The 18,470-nt window shown below is 48.9% G+C and overlaps 1 protein-coding gene across 1 annotated transcript in view; it reads right to left on the minus strand.

Annotated features, from left to right (window-relative positions):
* The window catches only part of LOC125091020 (uncharacterized), a 134,602-nt gene that overhangs the window by 77,893 nt on the left and 38,239 nt on the right, over positions 1-18,470 (minus strand). Inside the window, exons 21-27 of the mRNA XM_047714389.1 lie at positions 16,405-16,564; positions 16,195-16,274; positions 12,715-12,901; positions 11,687-11,842; positions 11,191-11,324; positions 9,958-10,116; positions 4,333-4,513 (exon numbers count right to left, since the gene is read on the minus strand). Of these exons, the coding sequence (XP_047570345.1) occupies positions 4,333-4,513; positions 9,958-10,116; positions 11,191-11,324; positions 11,687-11,842; positions 12,715-12,901; positions 16,195-16,274; positions 16,405-16,564 (1,057 nt within the window). The remainder of the gene's footprint in view (positions 1-4,332; positions 4,514-9,957; positions 10,117-11,190; positions 11,325-11,686; positions 11,843-12,714; positions 12,902-16,194; positions 16,275-16,404; positions 16,565-18,470) is intronic.

An 18,470-nucleotide genomic window follows, 5' to 3' on the forward strand; every position in this document is an offset into this window, starting at 1 on the left:
GTCATGTTCTGAATCTTGATGGGGTGACACAGGTGTGTGCACCTGTCAAAGCTCATTCAGTGGTACCCTGGAGTCGTATGCATTCCACCCTAGTTAAGGGGTGAACGCACAGAGGTCTACAGCTTAGTTTGAACTGCACCAACAAATAAGACGGATAGATAAGTGGATAGATATGTGGGAGTAACATGTTAGCAGTGGAATCTGGGCTGACCGCATGTTGGCATTACCAATACGATCCATTGCACTTTTCTAGTTTGACCATTTTTCTTTTTTTTTCTTTTTAAGATTTTATTTATTTATTTGACAGAGAGATCACAAGCAGGCAGAGAGGCAGGCAGAGAGAGAGGGGGAAGCAGGCTCCCCGCTGAGCAGAGAGCCCGATGTGGGGCTCGATCCCAGGACCCTGAGATCATGACCTGAGCCGAAGGCAGAGGCTCAACCCACTGAGCCACCCAGACACCCTTGGTTTGACCATTTCTCATAAGGACATGTTGGACAAAAGACATGCACAGAGAAGTTGGAGAGGGGGCACAGGTATGTGGTGATGAAGAAAGTGGCTTTTAATTTCCAAGTTGTGACCTCTTTGAGCCTCTGCTGCTATTATCTGTAAAATGGGTACAGGAAGACTGCTCACTGGGTACTGGGACAGAGGAAGCACTCGTTAAGAAGAGCAAATACTGGGGCGCCTGGGTGGCTCAGTCAATTAAGCCTCTGCCTTCAGCTCAGGTCATGATCTCAGGGTCCTGAGATCAAGCCCCACATTGGGCTCCTTGCTCAGTGGAGGGTCTGCTTCTCCCTTTTCCTCTCCCTCTGCTTTCTTCCATCTACTGTCTCTCCCTCTCTCTCAAATAAATAAATGACATCTTTTTTTTTTAAGAGTAAATACCATCACCAACATCATCATCAAAAAGGTGACAATCAACATAACCTTTTGCCCTTCCAGGATTCACTAAAAGCAGGTCTCGTATTTTGTCATGAATACCCCCATTCCCTTTAAGGACTAATTCACACAATATTGCTCGGGACGCTCGGGATGAGCAGTGAACAAGCAGGCATGGCTGCTGCCTTCATCAACTTGCAGCCCAGAGGTGGCAGATGGCAGGAGGGACAGATCTTGAACAAATAAACACATAAGGAGACCTAGGTAAAAAATGCTGAGTGCCATGAAGGCAAATAAAGGGGGAGGGGGGGATAAGGATCCGGCCAGGTCAGCCAAGGTTTCCATGAGGAAGTGACAATCAAGTGGGGACCTAAATGAGAAGCAGTGGGAGTCTGTCAAAGGGAAAGGTGACCTCCCACCTGCTGGAGATGGAAGATTTATGGTCTGGGGAAACTGAGGCAGGGAGGCCCGGAGGTAGGCAGACCAGATACAAGGAGGCCTGGGGGTGAGCTGCCCAGCTGAGGACAGGGAGATGCTGAATAGAGTGGCGCAGGGCCCTGCCCTGCTGCATCCCTCCCACAGGGGATGCTCTGTGGACGAAGAGAACGAAAAAGAAAAGTCCACAGATACAGACCACAGGGCTCCCCGCTCAACTGCTCAACAAAGAACCCCATCAAAGTGCTCCCCCAAACACATGCAGAGCTTCTTGCAAATAAGGGCTGAGTGGCCAGTCCTTAAACACAGCACATACCTAAGTCTTGCCCGACACCTGAGAGCCGCTAATAGGAATTCAGGGAAAAAAAGTTAAGAGAAACTCGGGGAGAACAAATTCAAAGTCCCCCAGGTCTGTAAGGTATTCTCTCGAGAAGTAAGAGGAGTTGTGTTCTCGGAGCAGGACACTGTAAGAAAAGGACTCTCAGGAACCAGGACGAGCTCTTGGAGATACAAGAGAGCCACAGTTAAAATGTAGTAGAAGGGGGGCGAGGGGCAGATGGAGTTGAGGAAGTACGTCCTCAAAACAGAACAACAACAACAAAAAAAGATAAGGAGATGGAAAAAAAGAGAGAAAAGAAAGAAAATTAGAGGCTCGGTTTCTGAGGACCAACATCTGTCCAACCGGAATTCCAGAATCCAGAAAGAAGATTATCCAAGAGATGGTACAAGCCAATTACCCAGGCCCACATGACGTTCCCAAGTTGAGAGGGTCTAAGCGAAGCGCCCAGTACAATGGATGAAGGTTGACATACACCAGGGCACATCATAAAAAGATCTGAAGACACTCGGAATACAAAGAAGTTCCTTAAAGCGTCCAGACAGTGAGAAAGTGGGCACATACAAAAGGATCATGGCCCAGAAATAGGATCTTAACTATTTGAAATGACACTGGAGCGATGTCCTCAAAATCCCAAGGGGAAAACTATAATTCTCTACTCAGCCAAATTACCCAGGTAGAACGAAGACAGTTTAAACATTCAGGGTGATATTCCACTATGGGTTAAATTGTGTCTCTCAAAAATATACAAAATGCCAACCACGCCCCCCCAGTATACCCCAGAAGGTGACCTTATTTGGGAAATGAGGTCATCACAGATGTAAGTTAGTTACAATGAGGTCATACTAGAGTAGAGTGGGCCCTAAAACCAATAGGACTGGTATCCTTATAAGAAGAGGGAATTCTAGGGGCGCCTGGGTGGCTCAGTGGGTCAAGCCTCTGCCTTCGGCTCAGGTCAGGTTCTCAGCGTCCTGGGATGGAGCCCCGTATCAGGCTCTCTGCTCAGCAGTGAGCCTGCTTCCCCCTGCCTCTCTGCCTACTTGTGATCGTGCTCTTTCTCGCTCTCTCAAATAAATAAATAAATAAAATCTTAAAGAAGAGGGAAATCTAAACACACAAACATACACATACACACACACACAACCCCAGGAGAAAGCCATGTGACAACAGAGACAGAGATGAGAGCCATGTCATTATAAGCCAAGGAACTCCAAGTAGCAACGGCCTCCATCAGGAGCTAGGAAAAGGCAGGGAAGAATTCTATCCAGGTAACAGAGGGAGCATGGCCCTGACAACAGCTTGAACTCAGAATTCTAGTCTCTGGAACTGCTGAGAGAATACATTTACTGTTGTTTTAAGCCACTCAGTTTGTAGTCCTTTGGTAAGGCAGCCCTAGAAAACTAACACACTTCTCTCAGGAAGCTACTAGAAGATGTGCTCGATCAAAACAAAAGGGTAAACCAAGAAAGAAGATGACACGAGATGACACGAGTGCAAGAAACAGGACAGTGCCCCAGGGAAGTGGGAGGAATTCCAGGATGACGGGGAAGGGATGACCCAGAACCAAAGCTGCACAACTGGTCTACATCGGAACCAAAAGACAGAGGATCCAGGAAAAAGGTCTCCAAGAAAGATACAAGAACTAATTCAAGCTGATACATAATCTGATGTGTCTGACCACCTGGAAAAAGTTTTGTACTTACACTAAAACTTCGGGGAATAATTATAAAGAGAAAACTAGAAAATTAGTCAAATGGGGGAAAGACAATTATAACTCCAGGAAAAACATAAAGTTAGAATCTTAGTATACCATGTATCTCAGCTGTGAAGGACATTTATACAGTCACAATTAAGTAACATTGACTGTTCACTGACCAACTCTCATAAGGGGGATGAAGGGAAATAGTTATGTGAAAAAGGCTGGTTTAACAGTTAAATTCTCATCCTCTCCAGTTAGAAATATATCGAGAATGCCTAAAGAAGAACAATCAAGAAATAACAATATAATTACTGTATTTTAAGAACCAAAGGGTTTAACAAAAAAGAGCTAACAGTTTACAGTGGTTGCTATTTTAGGCAAAACTTGGGATAGGAAGACATGAAACAGGAGATTACTGTAGTTGTTATATGCTAGCTTTAAAAGAAACTTCTAAAGAATTATTTCAGGTATGTACATGAGTACAGAACATAACACGATGAACCCCTACATAATCCTCACCCCCTTCAACAATTACCAACTCATAGTTTCTACTTTACTTTTCAAACTACATATTACTGCAAGAAAAATAAAATTAATTCAAGGATAAACTATGGCAAATCCATTTTTTTTTAAGTGAGAGAGTATTCCGGGGAGAAGAGACAGCAATTGCAAAGGCCCTGTGGTATGTTTGGAGGAATGGGAAAGAAGCCAGTGGGGCTGCAGATAACAAGCAACAGGTAAAATGGGGTTAGAGAAGGCTAGAAAATCAGGCAAAGGGCTGGAACGCAGAGCTCTGTCAATGAGGCTAAGCTGTCAGGATAGAACTGTTAAGTGTCACAAGACACGTGGAAGGTCTGAGTCTTGACGGCCAGACCAACACAAAGGAAAGGTTATTCCAGGTAATGGGCATAGCCTGAGCAAAGGCCTGGGGACCACAGATCTTAACTGCTAGCCCAAGAGTCTCCCCTAGATGACACTCACCTTCCCACTTCCACAGGGTAGCGCGAGACGTGTCCTTCCACTGCAAACCTGCCACAAGAGGCAGCCGCCCGTTGTACTGCACCTTCAGGTGTGTGCTGCTCTCCACGTGTGGCTGGCGAAGGCTTGAGTGATACAGCTGCATTCGGTAATTCACCTGCCTGTCAGGTACCTGCAGCACAAACTGGAGAAGAGCCATGGCTCGAGATGCTCATCAGATCAGTCTACTTCCAACCTAGAACATTCCACCGGCTCACCACGACAGCCAGGGGTTGGGCTGAGTTCCCCCGTTATCAGGAGCTGCCCAGCCCACTCCCAGAGAAGCCCTGTACCCTCCCGCAGTTGGTCCCCGTTGTCCCTGGAAACCACGAATCTACTTTCTGATTCTAAGGATTTGCCCATTCTGGACATTTCATATAATTGGCATCACATAACATGTGGCCTTTTGTGTCTGGTTCCTTTCACTTACCATGATGATTTCAAGATTCACACGGGAATATATTCTAGTGTGTATCAGCACTTTATTCCTTTTTATTGCTGAACAATATTCTATGTATGGATAAATCGTATTTTATTTATTTATCCATTCATTATTTTTTTTAAATATTTAAATTTTTTTTAAAAGATTTTATTTATTTACTTGACAGACAGAGATCACAAGTAGTCAGAGAGGCAGGCAGAGTGAGAAGGGAAAGCAGGCTCCCTGCTGAGCAGAGAGCCCAATGCGGGGCTCGATACCAGGATCCTGGGATCACGACCTGAGCCGAAGGCAGAGGCTTAACCCACTGAGCCACCCAGGTGCCCCCATCCATTCATTGAGAAGACTTTGTGACGTTCCTCCTTTTTGCCTCTTACAAACAATACTCTATAAATAATCCATACAGATTGGTGTGAACATAGGTTTTGAATTCTCTCGAGGACCTAGGAGTAGAACGGTTATGTCATATGGTAACTCCATTCTTAACATTTTTAAAGATACACCAAACTGCTTTTCCATATCGTCGTCCTGCCATGTTACGATCTTAACCAGTATACGAGAGTTCTCACATCTCCATATTCTCACCAACACCCCCTGTCTTTTTTGTTTTTAGCTTTGCTTGTGGGTTTGTACTAGTATTTCCCTGTGATTTTGATTTCCCTAATCACGTTGAGCATATTTTCATATGCTTATTGGCTGTGTGTCTACCCTCTGTAAAGAGATACCTATCCTTTTTTTTTTCCCCAAATCCTTTTTCTTGTTGAGTTGTCTATATATTTGGGGGGGTGGGGGTGGAATCCCTTACCCGTCATTAACTTGTAGATGTCTTCTTCCATTCTGTGGGTCACTTCTCTTTCGTGATGAAATCTTTGGAAGCACAAACTTTTTGACTTTTAACGAAGCCCAGTGTATCTGTTTTTGTTGTTGTTTAATACACTTTTAGTGTCATAGCTCAGGAACCCTTGCCTATTCTAAGGTTGTAAAGATTCACTTTTAAGTTTTCTTCCAAGAGTTTTATGGTTTTTCAGTTTAGGTCTCTCCAATCTGGTTTGCATTCGTTTTTATATATGGTATTAGGTAAGGGTCCAACACTCTTTCGCACATGGAAATCCTGTGGTACCAGCGCTCGTTGGAGAAAAGATTGTTCTTTCCCCTTTTCATAGGAATTTTTTTTTAATATTTTATTTATTTATTTGACAGACAGAGATCACAAGTAGGCAGAGAGGCAGGCAGAGAGAGAGAGGAGGAAGCAGGCTCCCCGCCGAGCAGAGAGCCCGATGTGGGGCTCGATCCCAGGACCCTGGAATCATGACCTGAGCCGAAGGCAGAGGCTTTAACCCACTGAGCCACCCAGGTGCCCCTCTTTCCCCTTTTCGATGGTCTTGGCAGCCTTGTCCAAAATCAACTAACTGTGAATATAAGGGTTTATTTCAGGAGTCCTAATTGTACTTCATTGGTCTCTAGGTCTATCCTTATACCACTACCATACTGTCTTAATTATCAGAGCTTTGTAGTCAATTTTGAAATTGGAAAGAATGAGTTCTCCAACTCTGTTCTACTTTTTCAAGGTGGTTTGAGCTATTCTGTGTCCCTTGCAATTCCATATGGATTTTAGGATCAGCTTGTCAATGTCAGCAAAAAAAGATCACATCGTTTTGATGGGGACAGATAGGGACTAGCGAAACTTAGGTGCACTTGGGAAATGCTGCCATCTTAACATTCGTTTTACGATCCAAGAACCTGGGATGCCTTCCCATTTATTTCAGTTTGCCTTAATTTCTTTCAACAATGTCTTGTGGTTTTCAGAGTATTAAGGTTACATTCTTTTGTTACACTTATGCTGAAGTGTTTATCCTTTCTTGACACTGTTGCAAATGGAATTCTTCTCTTAATTTCATTTTCACAGATTTCGTTGCTAGGGTAGAGAGAGACATCTGACTTTTGTGTATTTATCTTGTCTGCTACAATTTTGAGGAACTCGTTTATCAGCTGTAATAGATCTTTTTGCGGATTCATCAGGGTCTTCCACCTACAAGGTCATCTGTAAGCAGAAATAGTTCTTCTTCCTTTCCAACCTGGATGCATTGTATTTCTTTTTCTCGCCTAACTGCCCCAGCTAAAACGACCAGGACAATGTTGAATAGAGGTGGGGAGAGCAGATGTTCTTCTTCCTGATCTTAGAGGGAAAGCATTTTGCCTTTCACCATGAAGTATGACATTGGCCATGGTTTTTTCATAGCTGGTCTTTATCAGTGTGAGGACGTGCTCTTCCATTGCTACTCTATGGGGTGTTTTTATCATGAAAGGGGTATGGGGTTTTACCAAATACTTTTTCTGCTTCTATTCAGACGACCATGTGGTCTCCATCAGTCCATGAATGTGGCGGATTACACCTTGACTGATTTTCAAATGTGAAACCAACCTTGAATTCGGGGGATAAACCCCATGTGGTCACATTGTGCAATTCTATTTCTACATTGCTGAATTCAGTTTGGTAGTGTTTTCTTGAGGATTTTGTATCTTTATTTAGAAGAGGTCTTTAGTTTTTCTTTTCTCATGTCTTGGTCTGGTGTCAGCATCAGGATGATACCGGACTCATAGAATAAACTGGGAAGTCTTTTCTCGTCTTGACTAATCATTGAGTAAATTATTTTCTAGTCAGTTAATTCTGGCACAATCCAGCCCAGCCAAGAGGTTAAGAGCCTAAGGTGGGCACTGAGACCTACTGAAGTTTCAATTCCAATCTTGCCACATAGTAGCTGTGAGACCTCAGACGAGTCTGTTTGCACAATTTATCCTCAGCAGAATGAGGATAGTGGTTAGTTACTTCGTAGGGGTTAAATGAAATAATACAAACAACGTATCTGTAAACATAGTCTGGCATGAGCAAATGGCTCATCACTGCCCACTCTGCCCTTCCCTCTTCTGTTCCCTGTCACCTTCTTAAGGGTAAACAGTATCTTACACGTGTCTCCACAGAAGCTAGCATGGTGTCTGCCACACTTGAGAGGGCTTGCAGATACAAGCAGTCTTTAATCTCTTCCCTAAAACCTTTGGGACCGGATGCTTTCCAGGAATAAGAAATTTTCATGATTGGGGCGCCTGGGTGGCTCAGTGGGTTAAAGCCGCTGCCTTCGGCTCAGGTCATGATCCCAGGGTCCTGGGATCGAGCCCCACATCGGGCTCTCTGCTCAGCAGGAAGCCTGCTTCCCTTCCTTTCTCTCTGCCTGCCTCTCTGCCTACTTGTGATCTGTCTGTCAAATAAATAAATAAAATCTTAAAAAAAAAAAAAAGAAATTTTCATGATTGGGTGCCTGGGTGGCTCAGGTCATGATCCCAGGGTCTTGGGATTGACCCCCACTATGGGCTCTCCGCTCAGCGGGGAGCCTGCTTCCCCCTCTTTCTCTGCCTGCCTCTCTGCCTACTTGTGATCTCTGTCTGTCCAATAAATAAATAAAATCTTTTTTTTTAAAGAAAATTTCATGATTTAGAATAGTAACATAACACGTACTGCGACTATAGAAAAAACTACCAATTAAGTCAAAATTCTAATTTTCTTCCAATGCCAATACAAAAAAAGCTGTCCCCGGAAAGGGTAATGCAAAGGTAGGAAAAAAAAAATATAGAAAGATGGCGCACACTGGAAATTACAAAATGTTGCTGGAAGAAATTAGAGAAGATACAAATACAGAGAAAGACATCCTGTGTTCACAGACAGACAGACTAAATATTGGTAAGATGGCAATACTCCCTAGAGCAACCTATAGATTGAACTCTACCCCTATCAAAATTGGAACGGTATTTTCGTGAGTGTGGCAGAAACAGAAAAATCCATCTTGAAATTCATACGAGATCTCAAGGGACCCCAGACAGCCCAAACAATCTCGAAAAAGCAGCGGAAAGTTGGGAGTTCTCACAAAGCTACAGTAATCAAAACAGTACAGCGGGGACATACAGACATACAGACTCACGAGATAGAACGGGGTGCCCCCAAATCAACTCGCACATCTGTCATCAAGTGATTTTCCCACAACAGGCACACACACTCCACAAGGGCAAGCACAGCCTGTCCAGCACACGCGGCTGGGACCAGGGGTTATCCCCAGGCAAGAGAATGTAGCTGGACACTTACCTTATGCCACACACAAAAATTAATTCAAAATGCATCAAAGACCTAAATGCTAACAGCTGAAACTAGAAGACGTTTAGAAGAAAGCAAAGGGGGAAAACTAGAACATTGTATGTGGAAGGATTTCTTAGCTAGGACACTCGAAACCCAGGCCACAAAAGTAAAAAGAGATCAATCAGACCAAATGCACACATAAAATTTGGGCGGGATCAAAGGACGCTGTCAACAGGTGGAAAAGGCAATGGGTAAAATGGGAGAATGTGTTTGCAGACTATGTATCTGATTAGAAGTTAATATCCGTATGTATCAAGAACTCTTGCAACTCAGTAGCAACAAAGCAAACAATCTGTTTCAAAAACGGGCGAAGGACTTATACAGACATTTTTCCCAAGAGGACAAACCAATGGCTGACAAGGGCGCAGAAAAGATCTCAGCATCACTCAGTATCAAAACCACAACGGGGTACCCCCAAATGCCTCTCAGCACAGCTACCCTCTAAAATGACAGAAAATAACAAACATGGGGGGAGTGGGGAGTGAGCAGTTCTGATTGAACGGGGACAGAGGCTCACGTGTTCAAGATGAACAAGTTTTGGGGACGGATGCCGGTGATGGCAGCCCAGCACTGTGAATTTAACTAATGACACTGAACCGTATGCCTAAAGATGACAGAAACAGTCAATTTTATGTTGTATCTAGTTTATTGCAATTAAAAAAAAAGATATGGAACAATTTAAAAAGAAACACACTAAGTGCATGCCTTATAGCAGCGCATTGACTGTTTGGTGGCTAAGCACTCATGTGTATGTTACTTACCAGGAACAGAGAACCCTCAGCTGAAACCTGAAAACGAAGCCATTTCCCAAATGCACTTACAGATCCGTGCTTCCAAAGTCCCCTGGCAGGCAGCTGATGGCAAATATCCTTGCAGCTGAACGAACACCCCACCCCCGCCTTGCAGATGTTAGATTCCCAATGGGGAGGGGGGGGGCAAGTTCAAGTTCTGCAGAAGTTGGGCTCACCTCCACAAAGTAATTGCTCAGGGCCGGACCCGAGTTGTTCTGGAAGGTCTGGCTGATGCGAAGCTGCCTCTCACCGCTGCTCTCGTTCCAACGCATGCCGTAGCTCGCCTCCAACTGGGAGTGCAGGGAGCCCACGCCCTCCTCATGCCGCACCTGAACCTGGGAACACACCCCACCAGGGAGAGCCCCAAGAAAGCCTTGTCTGTCCATCCCCGGGCCTCCTCACAGCTGCCCACCCTGGGGAAGGCGGGCTTGCTTCTCTGGGAAGACAGTTCTGTAGGAGGAGAATGGGCTTTGTGTTGATTTTTATTTGGCGAGACAGAGCATCCGAATCTGTTGCACCCTTCTGTGTTGTCAGTAACCCTTAAATGCTGAGCCAGAGGCGAGTGGCTGGTGGGCCTCACCCTGGTGCTTGCCCCATGAAGGGTCTGAGCCAGCTGCCATGGGAAAATGGCTCCAAATCCATGGTCCTCTACCCCATGGCAGCCTCTGGCTCCCCAGATAGACTCTAAGTGGACAAGACGTTTACACTCAGCATTTGGCTTTCCGCTCCTATCTCTGAACCACAGGTCAAGCAATACAGGTTCATTCATTTATTCCTTCACTGAGCACATTTTCCCTGAGTACCAAGTATGATGCCCAGCACTGGACGTCAGACACCCAAGCATAAAGAACCGAGAAGACCCCGCACTCACAGGGGCTAGAATCCAGCGGGAGAGGCAAATGTGAACTAAGGAAATTAACAAAGCCACAGCCGCCTGCTTCTCCCTTTTGCTGACGCTGCCAGCCACTCTGGTGAACTGCTAGGTCCCATCGTTCCATTTCTCTTTCCTGTCCCAGGACCTTTGCACTTGCCAGGCCCTCTGCCTGCAGCATGCTTCCATAGGAATGGAACTGTTGCAATCCTTAAAGAAGCCTTCCCCATTGTCCCACTTGCTCAGTCTCTGCGCTATCACCCATGTCACTTATGGCTCTTTTGGTCTGGTCTGTCTCTCTCTGTGCCCCTGCCCAGCAATGGGACGGCACAGACCTAGTGCTGCCATGTGCATAGCTCTCCCCTGAATGTTAGACATACTTCAGGTGTTCAGTAAAGACCAATAGAACCAAGGCACAGGAGCCTGAGACCAAATCTCCAATTCTAGCCCCATTCCCATACATGACCTTGAGCAAACCCCTCTCCGTGAGGACGAGCTGCGGGCTCTCTCCAGACCCCCGGCCAGCCAGGGCACCCACCTTGTGGCTGAGGACTGGGGTCTGCGTGCAGTGGAGCTCGTGGTCCAGCTCCAGCTCATAGGTCGACTGTGAGCCACTCTGCGCCTGCAGCTTCTGGCTGGTGCTACACTCATGGGCCAGCTGCCTCGCCTGACCTGTGCAGGGTGACCAGAGACACCTGCCCATCCTCCGCCAGCCCTCCACCCCCATTCCAGGGAGAGGAGCGGCCAGCCCGGTCTCAACCACCCCCGACCCCTGCTCTGATGCACTCCGCTTCATGTCGCCCATTGGAACCTATGGCTGGAGAGGTTTTAAAAGACAGGCTTATGCCCCCCAAACACACACACTGTTTTGTTTTGTTTTTTAAACTGGCTGGTGCTCAGGGGCTACGGGACAGTGCGGTGAGGGCCAAACCAGGTGACAAGGTGGCACCTGAGCCCTCAGAGCGGGAGCCCCAGGAGACAATGTGGGTTCTGCCACCTCCCTCCTCCCCCCAGCCCAGCATGCGGCGCCGTACCCAGGAGGCCGTACTTAATCCTCAGGGAGCTGGTCCAGAGGCTGCGGTGTGTCCGCAGCAGGCCCACCAGGTTCAGTGCCACCACACCAGGCACAGAGAGCTCGCTGCCCACGGCCACCACCTGCAGCCCGTCCTCCGCCTTCTTCTCGAGCCGCACTGTGTGCAGGTTTGGGGAGGGAGGGGCAGGCAGTGAGAGGGGCAGGTGTGGTGCAGCCACAGCCCACACCCCGGGACTGACACCCCACCCCAGCTCTGGGCAAGCCAAGGAAATGGGAACCGTCCAGGGGACCCAGGAGTGGCGGGGGGGGTCCTAGCAGAACCTATGCCTGCGTCTCTGCTGAGGAACCCTGGTGTCCAAGCGCTCACCACGTTACTGGGCGGCAATGGTGGGTTGCCCGAAAGTCACTTTGGTGGGTTCAGCCAAAATGTTTAAGTAGAACAAAATAAGGATAAAACAGAAGGGAAATGACAGTGCCTTCTAGGCCATCTGGTAAATCTCGCTCCTGCTCCGTGGACATCCAGCCCAATCACACAGGGAGAGCAGGGCCCGGGACAATTCCCGAAGTGCCCACACTGGGCGGCCAGCACCCCAGCCCCTGACATTGTTCCCTCAGAATCTCCCAGAACATCCCAGACAGAGCGTAGCTGGGGGCCGCATCCCTGCTCTGCTCTCAGGGCAGGGATCTGCCAGACCGGCCATGCCCAGGCCAGGCCAGGGGTTCAAGGTTTAAACCATGCCCCGGGCAACTTGGGTCACGACGCAAAGTGTGTATTTTATGCATGGCGTAACACAGGCCAGAATCAAAATGGTCCAAAAGCTGCTGTTCTGTGGCTCATGGAGGGCAGTCAGTGCTGGGGGACCGGCGGGAAGCTGTGAGCACATGTGCAGACCAGATTTTCCCTGGGGTGGGATGTTAATACTGGCAGGGGGAGGGGACGGGGATCCTACGTGAGCTACTCAGCCCTCCAGCTCCTGTAGCCTGGCCTGCTGAAGGGAGGGAGTGGCAGGTGGGGGTCCCTCTTCCTACCTGACAGGTGGGCCTGGTCGCTCAGCAGGTTGCTCAGTGACACAGAGAAGGCCAACTTGCGGCCGGCCTGCCGGCTGAGGTTCGCCAGGAGGACCACAGGGCTGCCTGCCGTCACCAGCTTCCCCTCCAGCTGGGCCTCAAACCGCTGGGCCTCACTGCCAGCTGCTGGCCACAGGTCACTCCGGCCCTGCAAAGACCCCAGCATCACCTGGGTGGGGGGGTGGGGGGTGGGGAGTGGCTGGGCCGGGGATGGGGGTGGTACTTGGCCAGCAGGGCTGGTTTTGCCCGTAGGAACTGAGACAGGACAGAGGACAGAGCTTAGCCTGTGGCCTTCTTGGCTGGTTCTTCTCCAATTTCTTCATCTTGCCCTTTTCCAAAGTAGGTAGTCCCTGTTGTAAGTTCAGATGTAAATGTAAAGGACTCCTCTCTCTCTCTCTCTCTCTCTCTCTGTCAGCAGTCAGCTCTAGGCCCGCTCTCCCTGCAGAATATTCTGGGATCTGACCACTTGGGCCACCTCCACCACTCCCCCGGCTCAAGCCCTGGCCATCAGCCCCTGTGTCATCACAGCGTCCTCGTCCTGGCTGTCTTGACTCCTGCCCTATGCCCTGATGTCTGTTCCCCACCCTTTCCACCAGAGCAACCCCTTTGAGGTATGTAGGATCACACACTCCCATTTACCTAAGGGTCAAAGTCAAAGTCCTTGCAAAACCAACAAGGGTGAGACTTTCTCTAGAAGTCAGCAGTGCAGACCTGGCCGAAGGGACTGCTTGTGGGAGGACACTAGCAGGCAGGACACACAGAGAGCCCAAAACACACGCTACACATTACCGTGCTTGAGACTTTCTGAAAAACCCATAAGCAACTACAACCATTATTCCTGATGGTCACTGCCAAGTGTAGACCAATCCCACAGACCTCTGTGCTGACTGCCAGCTGACCCGCTCACCCCAAAGGTGTAAAATTGAACTCACCATTCCCAGACTGTCTGCTATTTTAAGCGCTCTTGAAATCCCATTTCTGCCTTTGTTTCTTGACAGTCATTATTTGCTCTCTTCTGATTCCTCGGTGGCAAGGCCTTACGTGATCTCTCCCCCCACCTCTCTGTCCCCTCTCCTATTCTGCACCAAACACATGAGCCTGTGTGCTGTGCTATTAACACTCCAGGCACATTCTTACCTCAGGACCTTTGCACATGCCGCACCCTTTACCCAGAGTCCCTTCCCCCAGAGAACTCCATGGCTCTCTTCTGCACATCCTTCATGTCTCGGCTAAGAGTTATCCTCTCCATCAGGCTTACTTTCCCATCCTGTTTAAAACTGAAACCAAGCCCCAGACTCTTCTTCTCAAGTAACTTCAGACCCCTGTGCGCAGCTCAAAGATTCCCTTTTCCTACAGCACATATATCTGGTTATCACTGTACAATTTGCTTATTTAGTTCATTTACTGGCTCTCCCATCACAGTGTAAGCTCCAAGAGGAGAAAAGTGTGTCTCCTTCACTGAGCTGTCTTCCCAGTACCTGGGACATTGTAGATACTTGATAAATAGCTAAAGAAAAAAAAAAAAAGACAGACACTGAAAAACACAGGTTTTGATCCCCTCCTTCGTCTCCCCATCTCCCTCCATGGCCGCCACTGCGCCCAGCTTTTCGTGCATTCTTGAGAAAATTGGGGCTCGGGGGGGAAGGCACTCTCCCTGACTTTTGGTTTTCTCCCTACCAGGGGAAGGGAAGACCTAGGTGACTCCGTCTCTGTGTGTGTGAGCTCAGGCACACGTGTGCACAGAGGCATACACTTAGAGGCTCCCTCTTGCTCTTCCCAAACACAGATGGAGGCTCTCCACTCTGCCCTGCTTCTCTCTCTCTCTTCAAGGGGGGTCTCGGTGATAATTTTATGTTGTGATCGCAGAGGCTGCCTGGCATTAGCCAAGTGCGGCCCGCGAATAGGACGACTGGGGAGTATTTCATACAAACCGGGACCCTTAGCAGGTGAAGAGTTCACTAGCCACAGGGAGCCAGGTCGAAGGGAAACTGGGGCTCCCGGGGCAGCCTGGGACTTCGGCTGGAGGTTTTCTACAAGCCAATGTTTGCAGGCTGCAGACAGCCCTCTGTCCCGGCTGGGGGACAGCCGGGAGGTCTGCAGGGAAGTGGAGGCAATTAGCACTTGTGTATTTGGCAAACGACCCCGGGAGGCTGGCGGGCTCCTGGGAGTTTGGCATTGATCTGTAGCCTCAGGAGTCAGGCAGCTGGGGCTTTAGGAGAAGGCGCTCTCCCCTGATGCTTGGTGTTCTCCTCACCCCCGGGGAAGGAAGCAGATCTGGGAGAGGAGAGTCTGTTTGTGCAATGAAATCCCAGCCCCGGCCGCAGAGTCGCAACTCCAGACCTGAGAAGCTCCCAGAGACCAAGGTGGACGGGCCAGACCCAATGCCACTGGTGCCCAGATGTCCTGTTTGGTGGGAGCAAGGCTAAAACCGCTGTTTTTATCCAGACCAGGTTGAATACCAGACAGAAAGTCTCAAGCCTCTCCCCAGCAGGGCAGACCAACAGACACAAAACTTAAACACAATGGCGGGGACCTCAATGGCCCCGCTGAGTCCCATCCAGGGACCTCTGGTGTGAAGCTTCAGAAGTAGCTTCTAAGAGAAAAATGCAAGTGCCCTTTGCTCTGGGAATTCCACTGCGGAGAAGGTCTCTCTGAGAAGACTCACACATGAAAACCTGACAGTGGGCTCTGGGGAGGTGTGGCAGGGAGAGTTTTTAATGCTAGACCCGTCCTGACCCACAGAACTTTCGGCAAGGATGAAAACATTCTTGAGAAGTGGTTCCTGCCACCAGGGAAGTAAGTTAATCCTAATTTACTTTAATAACCACGTGGGCTATCATTTGGATGGGACACTTGGTTCTATACCTTTTCATATCCTTCTGAAAACAGGCAGTTTGGACCCAGATGGAGGAAGACAATGCAAAGACACAGGAAGAAGATGCTAGAGGCCAAGGAACGCCCAAGGCCACCAGGAGAGGGGAGGGAAGCATGCAACAGTGTCCCCCTCCTACCTCCCAAGAACCAGCCCTGCCAACACCTTAATCTGGGACTTCGGACCTCCAGAGCTGTGCAAGAGAAATGGTGCTTCGGACACCCCATTTGGGCGACGCTGTCAGAGAAGCCCTGAGGCACTAACAGAGACTGCCTAGGACATACACAGCCATTTCTTCTGGAAATTCGGGGAGTGCCATGTTTCAACTTGCCCCCTTCCACTGACTTTAAGACATGCTCCTGTATTCCTAATATTATCAATTTTTGACCTAAATGGTAGTAAGGTTCGAGCCCATGTTTTCCTTCTTTGTATGTTTCTGAACATCAGGAGGTCACATGTGTTACGGTAGGAGGAAGGGGAAAACCCACTAATACACAAAAGGTGATGGCGACTATTAAGTAGGGACTGTGGGACCGAGGCCAGAAGAGGCCTGAGGGTGTGGAACAAACCTTAATGTAGTAGACGTCCCTGTCATCCAGTATCAGCTCCAGGTGACCCACACAAGTGCTCTGCAGAGTCTCGATCTTTCCTAGGGAACAAAACAAGAGTTTGGGGACCAAGGTTTAAGCTCTGCCCCTGCGTTCCCTAGGGGACAACCTCCTGCCGGGTCTCTTATCTCTGAGCGCCAGCAACCGACCCATGGAGGGGACACTCATTACCATCCAGCTGCATTTTCTTCCTGGGATGCAGAAGCTTGAGGCGGAACTTCCCCTGGGGCAAGCTGTACCTGACGTCCACCCCGACGTCCCTGGGCACCTCTGATTTGGGCGTGCCCATGAAGAGGTGAGCCGAAGCTTCCTGAGGGAGCCAGCTGTCCTTCTGAAAGCGCAGAGGACTTCTCAGTCTTGAGAACCTCGTCCAGCTCCAAAGGTTCTCCCTCTTCCCGGGAAAAGACCCTCAGCCCCACCATTCAAAAATGTGTGTTCTTGAGCTCTTCCTTGGCCCTCACAAGACAAAAAACCACACTGGGAGTTTGGAAATCTCAGGCGGTATCTGGAGAAGAACAAAGCCTTGCAGGACAACTCAAGACCACGCGTACAAGGTCTCATTTTGTCCGGCAAATAGCCTGGGGCGGGGTGGGGCACAAGGCATGGCGTGTACCATGGGCACCCTGCAGAGACCCTCTCGTGTCCCTTATCCAGCTCTGCCTGCCCGTGTCTCAGCCTAACGTACTGCTGTTAACACCTGGCACATGGGCCTCCAGAACATTGCCCTCCTTTATGTTTTCCCAGGAGTAAAAAATACCCCAGCTCCTCAGCCTCAAGGGGACCACACTCTGAGATATAACCCATGCTCCAGGGCTCCCCCGGGATCAGGTGGAGGCTGCCACCTCACCTGACATCACCACCACCTCCCCACTCAGTTATTCCCTTCCCTGGCCTAACTTCCCCACTCTCTTATACTGGGTCCCCCGGGAGCCTTTTCTTAACCTATCACTTTTACCCAAATCCTTAGCTCAGGTCCGCCTTAAGGAAAACACAGCCTAAGACACAAGCCCCCTTTAAGACCGTGCACTGACGAACATTCTTACACTACCAGCAAAGGGTCACTCCTCTGTACGAGGCTAGTTGTAGGCACAGGGAGTGCAAATGAGCATTAGACCCACAAAGACATGCACCCTCATGGCACCTACATTCTAGAGGGGAAGCACAGGACCACCAGACACAAATGAAGATTGCACAACAGCTGGAGATGGGTGCTCTGCTAACAAACTCAGTGGGAGTAAGGGGTCAGCCAGGGTGGTCAGGGAAGGCTGCCTCTGAGGAGGTGGCATTTCAGAAAGCGAAGGAAGCAAGAGAGAGAGAGAGAAAGAGCCAAGTGGGTGTGTGGGAGAGTGTTCTTGGCAGAGAGAAGTGCCAGTGCAAAGGTCCTGGGGCAGCAATGTCCCTGGCATTAAAAAAACAAAAAAAAGGTCAGTGTGTGGAGAGTGATAAGCCTTGTAAAGAATCAGGAGATGGGGAGGACAGCCCAACAGGCCCAGGTATCCAGCTCCCACTTAGAGGGATAAGAGCCACTGGAGAGCTCTGAGCAGAGAAGCGACAAGATGGTTTTAGGACTTTGAAACACCTGTCTGGCCGCTGGGAGACAAGAGATGGCAAGGACACGAGCAGAAACTGGGAGATCACATAGGAGGGTGTTGAATGCCCATTTAGGGCCAGATGCTGAGGACACAGGAATGAGAAACACAGGCATTAAAGCTCTTCCTCGGAACTGAGTGACTGGAACAGAAAAGGGGGAAGTCTGGTATTAGTCAAGCATCTTTAAGCAACAAACGTAAGAGGGATCGGGCACCTGGGTGGCTCAGGTGGTTAAGCGTCTCTTAATTTCACCTCAGGTCATGCTCTCATGGTTGTGAGACTGACCCCTGTATCAGGTTTCACGTTGGGCAGGAAGCCTGGTTAAGATTCTCTCCCTTTGCTCCCACCCCTTCTCTCTCTCCCTCTCTAAAAAAATAAAAACAAAAACAGAAACAACAAAACCCCAACACAAAACCAACCACAAAAAAACAAAACATAAAATTGATCTAAAAGGGGGAAAACATGGTCCTATTAGAGCAAGTAACAAAAGAACATGACCGGGGCACCTGGGTGGCTCAGTGGGTTAAAGCCTCTGCCTTCAGCTCAGGTCATGATCCCAGGGTCCTGGGATCGAGTCCCGCATCGGGATCTCTGCTCGGTGGAGAGTCTGCTTCCTCCTGCCTCTCTGCCTACTTGTGACCTCTCTC

Source organism: Lutra lutra, chromosome 18 (assembly GCF_902655055.1).
Source record: "Lutra lutra chromosome 18, mLutLut1.2, whole genome shotgun sequence".
NCBI lineage: Eukaryota > Metazoa > Chordata > Mammalia > Carnivora > Mustelidae > Lutra > Lutra lutra.